The sequence below is a fragment of the Pochonia chlamydosporia genome (assembly GCF_001653235.2).
Source record: "Pochonia chlamydosporia 170 chromosome Unknown PCv3seq00008, whole genome shotgun sequence".
NCBI lineage: Eukaryota > Fungi > Ascomycota > Sordariomycetes > Hypocreales > Clavicipitaceae > Pochonia > Pochonia chlamydosporia.
The window spans coordinates 1,004,386-1,020,641 of NW_019154043.1; the positions used below are offsets into that span (position 1 = coordinate 1,004,386).

The window sequence follows — 16,256 nt, forward strand, 5'->3', positions numbered from 1 at the left end:
ACGTAGCTAATCATTTTGGACCTGAAGATCACGCAAAGGATGGATGAAAATCTTACAAGTAGAAACTAGAGTCGGAGACAAAGAATTGAGGTCCGTGATCAACTGCTTCATCCCCCGCCCCAAACATGGGACGGAGTTGTCGGTTCCATCGTGGCGTGCTTTACTCATTACGTCCAAGTTCCTGCTTATACCATGCAAGGTTGGGAGCATGCTTTCCGCTTGCATCTCTCCCGCACTGGATCTTCTGATTGACGAGCAGTGTCGGCAGACTCTAAGCTAATCAGTATCTTGAGTCGGCACCTGTGACTTCAATGTTGACTGCCAAAATGTCTGGTCAAGTGAGCGCACCAAAAGAGGCAAGTGCCCCTACCCATGCGCGTGCCGACTGGTTCCAGATCTTGGCGGCCCGGGGCAGGTGGAACCGGACGCCCCACATATCTTCACTTCCGTCCCCGATTACGTGAGCGACTTTCTAGGCTGCGACTGGTCCATCCTCGTCTTTCAATGTGGGGCTTGAGACTCTGATTTCCGTGTCCGCTCATGTAAGCGGACTTCTTAATTTTGAGGGCGTATTTATCAATCACAATAGGTTTGATCCTCGCGAGTTCAATGATTCAACATCCCGTCAAGTCCAAGAAATTTGGATTGAATATCTCGACAGCGAATATGAGGGCACGACTGACATACTCTCGTGGCCTCTCCGGGGGCCCTCCTCCCCAGCCGGGACAAGGTTATATGGCTTATATACTACGTAGAGAACCACGTCCGTCGGCAAGATGCGTTCGCTTCTTATGCGCTCGAAGTTCCGTCACAATATGTCCCACAATCTACTTGATCCCAAGGCGCTGCTGAACCCGCGTCAGCGGTCGCCGAGCGAATCGTACACTATATCCTCTGTTGAACCCTCATCTTCTACAAGCGGGACTCTTGCCGCACCTAGTCTCGTCGAGGCCGACCTAAAGCAGCTTGATGCTCTTAGGCCGGACCCTGGCACAGAAGCCGACTTTGTAGTCGCCGACAATCCTTTCGATTACAGTCCCGGTCAGCTGAACAAGCTGGTCAATCCCAAATCTCTAGATGCGCTCAGGGCTCTAGGTGGCCTCGAGGGGCTTGCCCGCGGCCTCCACGTTGACATCGGCGCTGGCCTAGGCGTGGATGAGGTTGGGAACCAGGTCGCTTCAAACATGAAGGACCCATCCGCTGCCAGGATTCGCGTGTATGGGCGCAACCAACTCCCACCGAAGAAGCCCAAGTCAATTTGGAGACTGGCTTGGATCACCTTCCAGGAGCCGGTTCTCATCTTGTTGACGGTGGCCGGTACCATTTCTCTCGCGCTTGGTCTCTACGAGTCCTTTGGTGTCCCCAAAGAACCTGGTGCCTCCGCACCCGTCGATTGGGTCGAAGGTGTCGCCATTCTCGCTGCTGTTGTTATTGTTGTAGTAGTCGCATCGCACAATGATTGGCAAAAGGAAAAGGCTTTTGTCAAACTCAACACCAAAAAAAATGATAGGGACGTCAAGGTGCTCCGGTCCGGCAAGTCTATGCTCGTCAACATCAACGATATCCTTGTCGGAGATGTTCTATACCTTGAACCGGGTGACCTGGTGCCTGTTGATGGCATCTTCATCGATGGGCATAACGTCAAGTGCGATGAATCATCCGTGACCGGGGAATCGGACGCGCTGAGGAAGACTGCCGCCGCAAAGGTCTTTGAAGCGGACTCAGGGAGCGCGAAGGAGTTGGACCCTTTCATCATCTCCGGCTCTAGGGTTATTGAAGGTAAGTAGTAGCCTCCGAACATACATCATACAGTCTGCTAATTTGTAGGTATTGGAACGTTCCTCTGTACCTCGGTCGGTGTACACAGCAGCTTTGGCAAGATCATGATGTCGGTCCGGACAGATATCGAGTCGACGCCCCTACAGAAGAAGTTGGAAGGCCTAGCCGTAGCTATTGCAAAGCTCGGTGGTGGTGCTTCTCTGCTCATGTTCTTCATTCTGCTCTTCCGCTTCTGTGCTTCCCTCCCAGGGGATAGCAGGCCGCCGGAGCAGAAGGCGTCCACGTTTGTCGAGCTCCTGGTAGTGGCTATTGCTATTATTGCCGTTGCTGTGCCCGAGGGTCTTCCACTTGCGGTGACTCTTGCGCTTGCCTTTGCCACAAAGCGTCTTCTCAAGGAGAATAACCTTGTAAGAGTGCTCAGGGCGTGTGAGACTATGGGCAACGCCACTTGCATCTGTTCAGATAAGACGGGAACTTTGGTACGTTATCGTGGAATGGGAGTTACGGACTTTACTAATTATTAGACTACGAACAAAATGACGGTTGTCGCCGGCTTCTTTTGTGCTTCCAACTTCACGTCCGATGTCTCGTCATGGGCCGCGTCCCTAGCCCTGGACGTCAAAAAGCTTATCACTCAATCGGTCACCGTTAACTCCACCGCATTCGAAGGTGTGCAGCTTGGCACCGAAACCTTTATGGGCTCCAAGACGGAAACTGCACTACTGCAGCTCGCCAAAGACCATCTTGGAATGCAGTCCCTATCAGAGGCCCGGGCGAACGAGCAGGTCGTCCACATGGTGCCCTTTGACTCCGCGAAGAAGTACATGGCCGTCGTCATCAAGGTGCCATCGGGCTACAGGCTACTCGTCAAGGGTGCTTCCGAGATCGTCCTCGGCTTCTGCTCCACCCAGGTGAATGCATTGACGGGTGGCATTGAACCCATGGACCGCAAAGCCGCAGAGGATGCTATCACTGCGTATGCGCGCAAGTCTCTCCGCACCATTGGTCTCGTGTATAAGGACTATGAGCAGGCCCCTGACATTGAGTCCTTGAGCGACCTGACACTCCTTGGTGTCGTTGGTATTCAAGATCCGGTTCGCCCTGGTGTTCCTGACGCCGTGCAAAATGCTGTTCGTGCTGGTGTTACCACACGAATGGTAACGGGAGACAACATAATCACTGCCCGGGCCATTGCCGCGGAGTGCGGCATCTTCACCGATGGTATCGTCATGGAAGGACCCGAGTTCCGCCGTATGTCTGAGGAGGAGCGTGACAAGATCATCCCTCGGCTGCAGGTTCTTGCTCGTTCGTCCCCTGAGGATAAGCGTATTCTAGTTACCCGTCTCAAGGCCCTTGGGGAAACCGTGGCTGTGACTGGTGACGGCACTAATGATGCACCAGCCCTCAAGGCTGCTGATGTTGGTTTCTCTATGGGTATTTCAGGCACTGAGGTTGCTAAAGAGGCGTCTGAGATTATCCTTATGGATGATAACTTTACCTCGATTATTACTGCGCTTAAATGGGGGCGGGCCGTCAATGATGCAGTGCAGAAATTCCTTCAGGTACATTTCCACTGTTATAGAGTAGAGCCAAAAACCATGGCTAACCTGTCAATAGTTCCAAATTACCGTCAACATTACTGCGGTTATTCTGTCATTTGTCACGTCCATGTACGACGACGCCATGGAGCCTGTACTCAAGGCTATACAACTACTCTGGGTAAGACGATAATCTTCTTTGGCTCATGCATAACTCCAGCTGCTAATTGTTCAATAGATCAATTTGATCATGGATACAATGGCTGCCCTGGCCCTGGCCACAGACCCTCCTACGGACGCCATTCTCGATAGGCAGCCTCAGCCCAAGTCAGCGCCGCTTATCACCATCAATGTGAGTTTACCGTCACCTGATACACGGCAAAGCTAATCTCTGTAGATGTGGAAAATGATTATCGGTCAATCAATCTTCCAGCTTGTTGTTATTCTGATCCTTTACTTTATAGGCGGCGATATCCTCAACTATAACACCAGCATCACTGATGAAAGGCTCCAGCTTGATACTATCATCTTTAACGTCTTTGTCTGGATGCAGATTTTCAATGAGCTAAATTGCCGTCGACTGGATAACAAGTTTAATGTTTTTACAGGCGTACACCGTAATTGGTTCTTTATCTTTATTAACCTCATCATGGTCGGCCTACAGATTGCCATCATCTTTGTCGGTGGCCGGGTCTTTGATATTCACCCTAATGGTCTCGATGGTACTCAGTGGGCTATTTCCATTCTGATCGCGGGATTCAGTTTACCGTGGGGTATTATCGTCCGAATTTTCCCTGACAAGTGGTTTGCGGAAGCTGTCCACTTTGTGGCACCACCTTTTGTCTTTGCGTATGGGCTCATGGCCAAGGGGTTCCGCAAATTCGGCACGCTTTTCAAGAGGTCTAGTAAATCGGAACCGAAGAAGCGGGTTGATTCTGAAAAGGTGCAAATAAGATGGAGGAGAGCAGGACTGGGGTGCTTGTAGCGGCGCCTATTATTGTTTTACCGCCCAGCGAGAAGCTGTTATGACTGCCGTGCCAGGCTTTCTATCCATAAACGTATGGAATACGGTAATCCATATGGAACGTTCTATATAGACTAACCGTATTCTATTTATACCTTTGGGCTCAGCGAGAAGGAGCTTAGAACAGAAGATGTCAACTCGTCGCTGTGTTCGCTACGAGCAAAGATCGGAGAGGGTTGTTAGGTTCCCATTTTAGCAAGACAATTCTCATGGCTTCAGTATAAAACATTTCTCCTATAGTCATTAGAGGGGTTTGTAAGGTTAGGGTGAGGCGGGCCCTGCAAAATCCAGAACTTGGTTATCATTTTTGCCTTTGGTAGTTGAGGTTAGCTATTAAGACGAACACCCCTCGCTTGCTTGGTTATGGTAGGATTTGAATAAATAGAATACGTTAAAGAGAGTTGAAAGGTCTGTAATCCAGGATGAACCAGCCGACGATTCGAAGAGGAGCAAGGTGGTGGCTGCCACGACCATATACCCTTGGGATACGCCCAATCTCTTCTCAGTGCTCCCTCCAGGAACTGCTGATATCATGCGTTCTGAGGAGCTCCATGCAGTAACATGGAAAAATTGCGCGCTGCAGATGCCAAGCCAAGCGCCATGTCCCTGGGTCCAGCTCAGTCATCCTTACTGCGTCGGCCATCCATCATGTAATCATCAACAGTATAAGTCCCCACAACATCCGATTCGGTCCTTGTCTGAATCTCGTCTATCGCCGGCTGCGCGGAGAGCCAGGCCGCTACCAGCATGCTCTTCAAAGTCCAACTAGACCTGAACCGACCAGGCGTGTACCACTCCAGCCCGTTGCGAGAGAAATCACGGTGGTATGGGAAATTGGCAAGCAGGTGAAGGCGCAGCAGTGACGGATACCTATACAAGTCAAATAATGCCGCCCTCTCAGCGGACAAGTACCATCGGAGGCTGCCAACTGTGAATCCAAGCGATGAGCCGAGCACAAATGGGAGGGCTGCTGTTCCCCAGAGAGCACTGGCGACGAGCGTGGTGCTTATGCCCACGACTACAGCGGTATACGTGCCTGCTAGGAGGCTGCGAAACATTCTGCCATGGGTCAGTTGAGAGCGTCGAGGCGAATGTTGTTCATCCGTGGTAGAAGTTCTGGCAACGCGTACACTAGTCCTGGGCCACTGGAAGCAATCAGCGTATGCTCATTGATCTCGAATTTTGGTAGTTACCGACCTGACATTTCCCCATCCACCAATAATCTTGAGTAAACTGAATGGGTGTTGGGAGTTGGACGTGAAGTCCGCGACCTGGGAGGACGTGAGCAAACGAGTGGGTGGGATGCGGGATGGAGAAACCTGACACTCATTTCTTGCATGTTGAAGGGCTAATTGCGTGAGGCGATGGGAACGGCAGTACTAATTGCGTCACAACCTTCTGGGCTACTGGATTTTTATCAACTTATGGCATCATGTCGAAAGATACCGTCGTGAGTTGTCGGTGCCGCGCGACCGGAAAATTCATGTCAGATCAAGGTGGTAGCGAAAGTCAAGCTGTCTGGTCGAACCTTGACGGGAGTGACTTGATGGCACTTGCAAGCTGTCAAAAAGTCGGATGCTCATTGGTTCGATGTTCCATGTGACTTCCAATGGTGAGCAGTTCGTGTGGCATTGTATGTTGCTAGCTACATGTCAGGCGCCGCAATGACAAAAAAGAAACAAAAGTGGAAGATAATTCCTCATCGACGTGAATTTGAAGATATCTGGTTCTTTATAAAATTGTCTTCCTGTTACTGTTTGTGGTAAGAAGTATTTGCCGCATCAATTATACACCAACACATCTCAAGGCCTCAACACACACCGAGATATGAGATACGTTTCCCGTGAATGCTTAAATACTCTTGGCCCGTCGCTGTATTTAAGTACACACCATCGCCAGGTTCAATGTTGCCATATAGCCCCAGTGCCCAGCAGATGCACTGACGCCAATTTACAGATTCCATTCAGCTTACAGGGTAGGCTTGATTCCCAGAGAGTCAAAAAGTTGGGCAAATTTGTAAATGGTTGCTTCGAGCTTTCGAACCACGTACTACTATTTTCGGGAGGTCTTCATTGATATAATTAGTCAATATTGTTCCATCGAAGTCAAACAGGCTTGCTGGAGAACCCGATGCAAGATCAAACTTTGGTGGCATCAATGCATGATGTGCCTTTGCAACCACAAGATGCATCCATCCTTTTGTCAAACACCGTCATGCCAGGTACTACCACACGACGCTGTAAAATTGGCGAAAGCAATCGCTGTAATATGACAAACTCGAATTGGCAAAAAGAAACCGCAGCACTCCGATTACAAAAAAAAAAAAACGGAGAAAGAAGGGTCTGGCCGGGGATTGAACCCGGGACCTCTCGCAAACTAATGCTTCGGGTGTTACCCTAAGCGAGAATCATACCACTAGACCACCAGACCATGTAATGTACCTGGGTACTTTACAAGGACTCGGTGCCCGATAAACAGTACTATGAGGAAGGAGCAATCTGATCCGACCTGCGAGGACTTGCTCCAAATTGCTGTGAATGCCGTTCTGAGGGTTCAATGCTCATGGACCGCAAACTGAATGTTCAGATTGGATTCATGCTATTATTTGTGCACACGTCAGACTTTCCATAACTTCTCTGCACGTATCAAGGACACTCCGCTTGACTAAACAATAATATGATGCTCGTCAACAGCTGAGCTGTATTGCATTTCGCCATTCATCAAGCAACAACACTGCAACATCGTGGTTGCGAGCAAATATCGCCTTTACCACGTGATGGAAATTACCTCTCCTCACGTGCAAACTCGTAAACGGCAGTCACGCAGGCATTACTTCCTTCGATTCTACCAGCACAATGCTTGGCGCGTCGTTGTTCCTCGTTCGATGTTCCGCTTTCATGTTCTTCGCTTCCTCACAGCTGCACAACCCGTTCGTGTCCGAAGTCTCTAGTCTCGTTTCAGCCACAAATATTCTCTAGTCGAACGTTCAATCCGTCTCTTTAGGTGCAGGAGTGTCGACATGACTCCATCTGACAACCAGGCGTCTGAACGGCCAAACTGGCTAATGGTTTGTCGCGCTCATGGTCGCTTAATGTGTGACTACTGCAACGTAAGCTACGATGTATTTGAGAGGGATGAGCGTCGTCTCCAGAACAGTCAATGGGTTCAAATCACGTCTCGTTCATATACTTCAAACTACGGAACTAGAGAGGGCGAGACATCACAAACCGACACCAGAAGCCGGTTTAGAGACACCCTTCCCGTATCTCAGGGCTACCATTCACCCGATCCCCCCCTGGAGGCAGCCTCCGACCCGCAGTTCGACGATGCGGAAATTAGACAAGGCTACGAACGAATCCTACCCACAGCATTCATTCCACCGGCGGGATCAACTGAGCCTGATGACCTATTTCAGGCGAAGTTTCATCTCTGCCTCTCATGTGCGGAACCATCATACCATTGGGTTCGACAAGACGACCCGAAGCAAATGTTGATATATACCGATGGTGCCTGTTCCAACAATGGACAGCTTGGTCCCCAGGCAGGATGGGCATTCGTCGTTGGCCCTCCCAGTTTTGGCATAACAGGACATGTTTCGGGCCGCCTTGAAGACAAAGGCCCAATTGGAGATGAGTATCGTCAGACGAGCAACAGAGCAGAGCTGCGAGCCGTTGTTGAAGCGCTTCGGTACAGAAACTGGGCGGCCGAGGGATTTACCTCTGTAGTAATTGCAACCGACTCCGCGCATGTGGCCAAGGGCGTCACGAGGTGGATTCGAAAATGGCTTAAAAATGGGTGGAGAGCCTCCGATGGACCGGTGAAGAATAAGGACATGTGGGCGATGCTCCTTGAAGAGCTCGAGCGGTGTGACTCCTTAGGGTTCGAGGTCAAGTTATGGAGAATTCCGAGGAAACTCAACCGCATGGCTGATGAAGTTGCAAAGTCAGCTGCAGAAAAGGACGAAGTGCGTTATTCTTACCAGGACATCAGAAGAACTCATGTTTGAATGGAGACAGGAGACAGGAATGGTGAAATGGAGCTTTGCTAAACAGCTTTCTTTTGGCAATTTTGGCACTGAGTACTGGGGGCATCAAGAGACTACACATGTATAATATATTATCATGCCATGTACCATTAAAACCGCTCGGCTTCAGTAAAGTGGTGAGGCTCAAATGGTAGCAGACACGCAACGATCGCAATGACTCCATATAAGCCGACCAAAACCCAGATCGGGACAGAAGACGTCAGGTCCCCAAAAGCAGCAATGAATGGCGAAGACAAAGAGGCTATTCTTCCAGAAGCCAGTGCCAAACCAGCACCAGTGCCTCTATTTGCTGTTGGCATGACCTCGGGGGTATATCTGGTTCGAAGTTCTCAGTGACACACTTCTACACCTGACGTATCGCGGATGAGACATTGAACACTTACGCATAAAGAATGCCGTAAAAGGCGTTCTGCCAAAAGCTTATCATGCTCGAGAATGCAATGTTGCTCCCCTCGGAGCGGACGGTGGTGAAACCGCCACAGAAAGCTGCTGCACAGAGAGCCGTAACTGCCATGGCGCGACGACGACCGAGAATAGGAATGTTGACGAGATATGTCGAGAGAACGGGGCCAAAGATGCCAACCGTTGAAGAAATGGCATAGTCGCGATATGTCTGGAAGGTGCTCCCGTTTCCGAGATTTGCGCCGTTGTTTTGGAGATAGACTGGTAGGTAGAGAGTGTACACAGGATACCTGCAACAACGATGTTAGAGACGTGATTTCGATGATAGCCTAGTTGATTCCTGATGGGGGCAGTTGAACGTACGCAACACCAATGCAGGCCCAGAGAAGCATGACTCCTGAGGTGGAAAAGCCTTGTTTCTTGTTGGCAAACAAGCCTCGGAAGTGAAGGGAACCCAAAAGAGACGCCTTCTTATCACCTCCTTCATCAGGAATGGCTGGTTCAAAATCCCCAGCTGTAATGGTGATTTCGGTTTTGTTGATGTGAGCCATCTCTTTCAATGCACCCACGGCATCGTCAAAGCGACCCTGGGAGACGAACCACTTGGGTGATTCTTCCATCTTCATAAAAAAGATGCGAATTGTGGCCATGACAAGTGATAGTCCGCCAATAAGAATGTATTGGTAGCGCCAGCCCATGTTCTCGGAACTGCTGCAGGTGGCTGGTGTGCTGCCTTGGGGACAAGAGAATTTGTCTATGAGCGGCCATGCTGCAAACCCTTGTTAATGCATGGCCAAAGGTGTTGGAGGTGTTGATACGAACCTAGCAAGCCGCCGATTGCGTTTCCGACTCCCCACCAGAGTGGTAATGCGGTGAGAACATAATCTTTGGACTTGGGGAGCGATTCAATGAAGACGGTAAGATCAATGGCCACTGACGCGAGTTATTAGAACAGAACCGTTTGATTGCTGATATGCGGGAGAGGGATTCAGAGCAACACTCACAGTTACCACCACCACCTATTGACTGCAAGCCCACAAATACGGCCAGAGCAGCAAAATTAGGTGACGCCGCTGCAACAAGGGTCCAAATCGTCACGAACATGAGTGATACCTGCCAAACAAGTCGACGGCCAATAATGTCAACTGCGAATCCGCAGAGTATAGCGCCAAGCAGGGCGCCGACATACAGCGCGGCAATAATCATTTCGGGATACTTGACGCTCCATTGTTTGACAATCTGCGGCTGAACCAAACCGACGGATATTACTAGCATCTAGTTGCGGTCTCTGTTAGCAGAAATAACAGACTATATTGGGGGGATGGGAACTACCTGATCAACGAAGAAGCCAAATCCGCAGGTGCAAAACAGCTGCCATTGATATCTCCCAAATCCAACTTCTTCAATCGCATGGTTGACAAGTGCGATGTTGCGGGACGCTATGGCTTGTGCGGATATTGCTGGTTGTTGGACTTTGGAGGTTGTTTCAACTACAACGTCCATGTTATCTTTTTCCGTTTCCATTGCTGCGGAGTGCATACTCTTGGAGTGAAGGCGACAGAGCCAAAGGAAGAACAGAAAAGTTGGCAATGCTAGCTGCCATTGATGGGAGCAGATACACACATGTCACTCGTTTTATATATCGGCCCATCAGCATACCTGTCGATATCTGCTACAGCGGTAGGTGAGTTGCGGAGAAGTCGGCATTGTGGACTCGTACCCCAGATTACAAGGATCGCGATAACACGGAAATGCCAATGTTGGGGTAGAGGGTGGTAGGTGGCCGGAAATCGTGGAATTCCGTCCACGTGATCATCTTGGAGGGAAGCTGTGACGGCCATGGACTCGGAGGCTGAAAATATTGGATAAACGGTAGACGGACACGGAAAATGGATAATGTGAAATGGCCAATGGAAGGCGTTGAGCAACCCAATATCGAGCGGAGATGTGTGCAACTCCGCCCGGGCAATCATGGCTTATGATAACTACACCGAGCTACGAGTTGTGGAATCAATGGATGAACGAGTTTTATGCCAAAACTAGGTTATGGTAGCCGCAGTATCATCGAACTTGGCATGAAACTGAGGCCATACTGTGCGACAGCAGGAGTATCAGTTATCGGTACCACTGAAGTCAACCACGTACCATGTCGTTTTGCTGTGCCCAGACCCCTTGTTAGTGGTCATCGGCGAGGCTATAAATGCCAAAATGGCTGTAGTTCTTGTTTCATATTGCATGCGGCTTCTGTCGGTATCCCATAAGCCGGAAACATGGTCCGCTGTGGCAATGTGTCGAACTCTGAGTCGTAGTATCACAACCTTTCCACAACAGTCTGAGTACTTCAGAGCTTAACAATCATCAAGCAGCTATTACGCATCTTAGGTGATCGGGCTTCATAATATTTCTGCGATTACTGGTCCAACCATCACCGAGCAGACTGATTGTGTTCATCAATGCAGCACAGATCATGCACCTAGCTGCTCATAGCCAATGAGGTGCCTCAAGTAGACCGAATTAGGAAGTTCTCCTTTGTCCTGTCATGCAACACCAACGCTTAAGATTTTCACGGACATTTTCTGACATTCAGCTGCTAGAGAACTCCTCCACTTAGCTTATTGTATTGGATTACACCCACAAGCTTAGAAAACGCCTTCCAACACCGTCTGCGAAAAGAAGCCGTCAAGGAATGGACCATCGAACCCATCAAAAGGCCGGTTTAAGAACATATCCATGCTTTCATCATCGAGAGGTCGGCTTACAGGAGGGTCAATGAGCGGATGCATATACTGAGTGGTGACGTGCAGTGTGGCATTCGGCGAGGGAGGATGACTATGCTCAAATTTTGCGTTGGACTCAGCTTGTGAAACGGTTGATGGGAAGCTAGGGCAAAGAAGCCCCCAGATGAGATCTGGTTGAAAGCGGATTGTGGTGCTCTGTGCACCCGTCTCATCTCGCTGGCCACTTAAGCTCCTCAGTTCTTGAAGGATTTTTAACTGCAGTAATAAGGTCAGTTCAATTGTTCCCAAGATCGTTGGGACGGCAACTCACCCCACCAGCAATGTGCGGCCACTGCAATGACAGCGTCCGCAGGAACGATTCGAACAGCTCAAGATTTTGCCGTGCTTTTTGAGCGACTTGCTCATCACGGGCAAACTGGAATATCCAGGGCACGGTGGCGGTCGCCGCGACTGCTGATCCTAATAGCGGATCATACATCTCAAACGATGCGCCTTGAACCATTTGTATCAGACGCGCAACCCATTCATAGTTGAATAGAGCTTGGTCCACAGCCTTTTGTAAGTAAGAGCCCGGTTGGGTCTTTGCATTGCTTCCACGAAGAGCAAATAACTGTACAAATGGGTTATCCAAAGCCGCCTTGGATGCATGGTATAAAATTTCCATTGTCAGCCAGGGCATCCAGTATTCTCGCCTCTCATAAATTTCCGATATTGGTCGATCGGGAAATGAGGCACGTCTGAGCATGTGCAAGCTCGAGACTCGTACTTCGAATTCATAAAATGCCACCCCTAGTCTTGCATGTCGCGAAGTATTTGACCATGGGCAGTCAACAAGGCCGCACCGAACATCCTGGAGGTATGCCACGATGTCACCCCAAATTGATATGAGCTCCAAGCAGTTGGCGTTGATGCCTAGATCTGGACTGTTTCCATCTTGTTGGACATTGCTAGACAAGTCGGGGCAATGGCTTCTTGCAACAGTGTACGGCTCTATGGGACCTGGGGCTTCAGGGCTCTGTGGGAACTTGGGTCGGCCAAGCTTTTGTACGGGGGTGACCAGGTTTGGGGTGAAGGTTTTCTCTAGAACGAAGATACTCCAGTGACATCTTGAGATGGCGTCTCTACTATGTGGTGGAATGGGTGCACCGCGGGACTGAGACAAGCGTAGCGCTTCTAATCTCGCTGCCGCCCCGATCGTCATCCACGCTCGATTGTATTCACCATCTGCGGGACTGTTAGTGCATTGCAGAGGGGATTGTGAACAAGTGGGATTGCTTCAAATGGGAACTAACCGAGTATCTCGCAAAGCGCCAACAGACACAGCGACTGCAATACTTCTATCCGGATAACACCTTCTGCGCATAGTTCCTGAACCACGCCTCTAGAAGCTGTTGTGTAAAGATCAATGGCTTCAGATTCGCTCCCAGAGTAGAATGCATGAGATGAAAAGTGGAGAGTTAGAGCGAGAAAGCTCCATCGAAGATAGTAAGGAAACACACGCAGCTGGTCTTTCAGCTGGTGTGGATCAAATAAAGGTGCTGGTTGAAAGTAGATTCTATCCCGGTAGGTCCTCGCAAGGTGTTCCAGAGCTTCTGCTGATGGCTCTGGATCATCAGGTCGCCTGGAAGCGTTGTGAGATGACAGCGCCAATGCTTGAAGGCCAGCACATACCAGCTATCGTATTCCAGAGGTATCAAGTTGGTATTTGGTGCTCCATAGTCACCAGATATATTTGTGCTGTGGATGAAGCTGTCAACTCTTCTGCATACTCCGCGTATAATTATGAACGTGTTGGGGACGACAAAGGTGACTCACCTGTCAACGTCGAGGGAAGCTGGTAACGAGCTGTCTGTCTGATTTCGAGGGAGATATACACAAGATTGATTCAACCGACGACAGAAAGAACAACTTGGCTTCTCAGCCGGGCATTTGACCTTCTTGTGTCTGTCATCCGATAAGTTTTAGTCAATGGATCACAGTAGCAGATGTATGGGCGGCATACCTACACCGCTCACACGAGCGACGGATTCGACGTCTTTTGAGTGGAGGTACCTGTGCTCGCTTCATTTTTACACCTCACAGTCTCATTCATGCATAAATGACAAGGCAAACTAAGAGTCCTGTTGGGTTTGAGTGATTCATGTATCAAATCCGAGGCGGGGCCGGAAAACCCGCGATTTCCGTCTCCACTTTTTGCCAGAACTTCCGGTCTTGGAGGTCACACGTCACGGACTTTTGTCTTTTCCGGACTAGACGTTGAATCAAGCAGCTTAAGTGGATTGACAGCACGGAAAATCACATATTCAAATTCTGTAGGCAGCCTATTTTATTCTTTGAAGTGGACCGGCATATGGCACTTTAGAAGATCCAATAGGTAACTGTGTAGGCTCTCCACCCACTACGAGATATAAGAGGAACAAGGACGAACACGGTTGTTGCAATCTCCTACATGTTGAGATCGCGCTTCACCCCGAACACGCTACAAAATGGCCCGGATATCATCCACCGATAAACCCTTAATAATTGTCGGCGCGGGTGTCTTTGGACTTGGCCTCGCATATGAGCTTGCTGCTAACAGAGGATACACCAATGTTACCGTCCTTGACCGATTCGTCCCTCCGGTCCCTGACGGCAGTAGTGTTGACGTTTCACGCGTGATCCGCGCCGAATATGCAGATTCATTTTATGGATCGCTCGCGGTGGACGCCATGAAAGAATGGCGAAGCAACCCGGACTGGTCATCACATTTCTACGACTCGGGCTTTGTGATGCTGTCTTCCAGCCGGGATCACCCATATATAAGTCAATGCCGCTCGCAACCAGTGGAAGTTTTTGAATCCCATGGAGCAGAAGAAAAGGTCAAGAGCCTGTATCCGGGAGTACAAGCCCAATTCAACGGCATGACGGCTGTGCACAACACACTTGGTGGATGGGCCGATGCTCGGGCCGCGGTTCAAGGTCTTGCAGAACGATGCAGTTTGGCTGGGGTTTCATTCCTCACAGGAAACGCAGGAACAGTGACCTCACTCATAACGGAAGGTTCAAGGGTTACGGGTGTTGAGACTGGCGCGGGAAGCAAGCTCTATGCCGACTGTGTTGTTCTCGCAACAGGCGCTTGGACAAACCGCCTTGTCCCAGATTTCAATCTCAGTCTCCTAGCTACAGGGCAGCCGGTCGGATTCATACAACTCACCCCCGAGGAAGCCAAGCGACTTAGCGCGATGCCAGTTATGATAAACTTTGATACTGGAGTCTTCTGTTTCCCGCCCACGCCAGGCAGTAATATGCTGAAACTGGCTCGGCATGGCTTCGGCTTTGCTACACGAGTGACAACCGTGGACGATCGCGTAATATCGTCTCCGAAACTTCAAGAAAACAATGCGGCGTCACATTACTTACCCGAAGATGCTGAAGAGTCCCTACGAGACGGAGTTCGTCTCTACTTTCCTGAATTTGCGGATCGCCCGTGGGCACGGCTAAGAATGTGCTGGTATACGGATACGCCCAAGGGAGACTTTGTTGTCGACTACCACCCAAAGGTCGAAGGCTTGTTCTTGGCTACCGGTGGATCTGGCCAGTGAGTACACATATATTATGCAGTTCTCATTGCATTGCGGTTAGACTACAGTACTAACTCTTGGTAGTGCGTTCAAGTTCTCACCCGTTCTCGGCAAACACATTGCCGACTGCTTTGAGAACAAAGCTTCCCAATCTCTGCGGAATAAGTGGGCAGCAAGATTACCGGATCTTAGTCTTACCGAGTATTTGCAAGGAGACGGAAGTCGAGCTGGGCCGCCCATGAGGGTAGTGACACAACAAGAGCAGGCGAGGTTGTAGATTTTTGCATTTACATAGGCTGAGAATATAACGTGTACACTATGTACGTACAGATCAGACAGAATCTGGGAGGCGCTGTCCTCCTCAACGAATCTGCGCAATATCACACCTCTTACCTTAGTTTGGTGACGATATCCTGTTCCCTGCTTTGAACAACCATGTCGTAAAACGCCCCCTGTTTGGCAAACAATTCCCGAGGGTTGCCAGTCTCCAGCACTTGCCCAGAGCTCAGCACAACAACCTGATCGTAATCCACACTTGTGCGCAACCTATGTGCGATGGTGACCAAGCAGATTCCCTGACTTCTCGCGTCGGAAAGCTCCCATGCACAAGCTCTAGAGGATTACGTGGATACGGTGGCCAATGACACATCATTCTCAACAAGTACGATGGCCATGAAATGGAAGGAATGTTGGCACCATAATTAGTAAGACCCTATTCAATATATTCTTAATGTTTGAAACTGACTCAAGCCAATGAGGCGATGTAACCATGCAATCTTCATGTTGTCACACAAAGTCATAGTGACCAGGTCTAAGATTTGTGGTGGTGAAACAAGAAGGACGAATCCGACCAGAATATACGTGCCTCTCTGTATATCTTCCCTCAGAATAAGTGGAAAGCTTACAATCGACACTAGAACAACAGCATCCCCGACCTGGGAACCTTCAGGGCCGTTGCAGACATCCAAAAGATTTGTTTTCCAGGTGAGAAACAAGGTCCGTGACTTCTTTGACAAGCCATTGCAAATCTTGATGTGCATCAAAAGGCAGCTTGGTTGGGCCTTAAGAGCGGCCATGGCACTGGCAGGTGACTGATCTGCAGTTCGTATCATAATTGACCACCATTTGAAGAAACATGATTTCTCCACGGGAGTTAGGTTGGAGGCATTG

At 49.7% G+C, this 16,256-nt stretch overlaps 6 protein-coding genes and 1 non-coding gene across 7 annotated transcripts; 3 read left to right on the forward strand and 4 right to left on the reverse strand.

Annotated features, from left to right (window-relative positions):
* Positions 1-815: 815 nt before the first annotated feature.
* Positions 816-4,302, forward strand: VFPPC_06601 (calcium-translocating P-type ATPase, PMCA-type; the record flags this gene model as incomplete). Its single annotated transcript, XM_018285608.1, has 6 exons — positions 816-1,779; positions 1,828-2,258; positions 2,304-3,341; positions 3,397-3,498; positions 3,556-3,669; positions 3,715-4,302. 6 exons carry the CDS (start codon positions 816-818, stop codon positions 4,300-4,302), a joined length of 3,237 nt encoding a protein of 1,078 aa, XP_018138339.1.
* Positions 4,303-4,958: 656 nt separating this feature from the next.
* On the reverse strand, positions 4,959-5,399 carry VFPPC_14078 (sugar transporter; the record flags this gene model as incomplete). Its single annotated transcript, XM_018291849.1, has 1 exon — positions 4,959-5,399. The coding sequence occupies one exon, from the start codon at positions 5,397-5,399 to the stop codon at positions 4,959-4,961; it is 441 nt and encodes a 146-aa protein (XP_018138338.1).
* Positions 5,400-6,679: 1,280 nt separating this feature from the next.
* On the reverse strand, positions 6,680-6,771 carry VFPPC_17341. Its single transcript has one exon. It is a non-coding gene; the product is annotated as a tRNA-Pro (tRNA).
* A 589-nt stretch (positions 6,772-7,360) lies between these two features.
* On the forward strand, positions 7,361-8,347 carry VFPPC_14077 (ribonuclease H domain-containing protein; the record flags this gene model as incomplete). The annotated part of the gene is made up of 1 exon (XM_018291848.1): positions 7,361-8,347. One exon carries the CDS (start codon positions 7,361-7,363, stop codon positions 8,345-8,347), a length of 987 nt encoding a protein of 328 aa, XP_018138337.1.
* A 128-nt stretch (positions 8,348-8,475) lies between these two features.
* Positions 8,476-10,312, reverse strand: VFPPC_06600 (sugar transporter; the record flags this gene model as incomplete). Its single annotated transcript, XM_018285607.1, has 6 exons — positions 8,476-8,701; positions 8,770-9,078; positions 9,152-9,557; positions 9,611-9,721; positions 9,793-10,063; positions 10,121-10,312. 6 exons carry the CDS (start codon positions 10,310-10,312, stop codon positions 8,476-8,478), a joined length of 1,515 nt encoding a protein of 504 aa, XP_018138336.1.
* Positions 10,313-11,427: 1,115 nt separating this feature from the next.
* VFPPC_06598 (C6 transcription factor) lies at positions 11,428-13,593 on the reverse strand (the record flags this gene model as incomplete). Its single annotated transcript, XM_018285606.1, has 6 exons — positions 11,428-11,781; positions 11,837-12,750; positions 12,819-13,147; positions 13,198-13,263; positions 13,342-13,470; positions 13,529-13,593. 6 exons carry the CDS (start codon positions 13,591-13,593, stop codon positions 11,428-11,430), a joined length of 1,857 nt encoding a protein of 618 aa, XP_018138335.1.
* A 419-nt stretch (positions 13,594-14,012) lies between these two features.
* VFPPC_06597 (FAD dependent oxidoreductase) lies at positions 14,013-15,363 on the forward strand (the record flags this gene model as incomplete). The annotated part of the gene is made up of 2 exons (XM_018285605.1): positions 14,013-15,103; positions 15,171-15,363. The coding sequence occupies 2 exons, from the start codon at positions 14,013-14,015 to the stop codon at positions 15,361-15,363; spliced, it is 1,284 nt and encodes a 427-aa protein (XP_018138334.1).
* Positions 15,364-16,256: the final 893 nt, after the last annotated feature.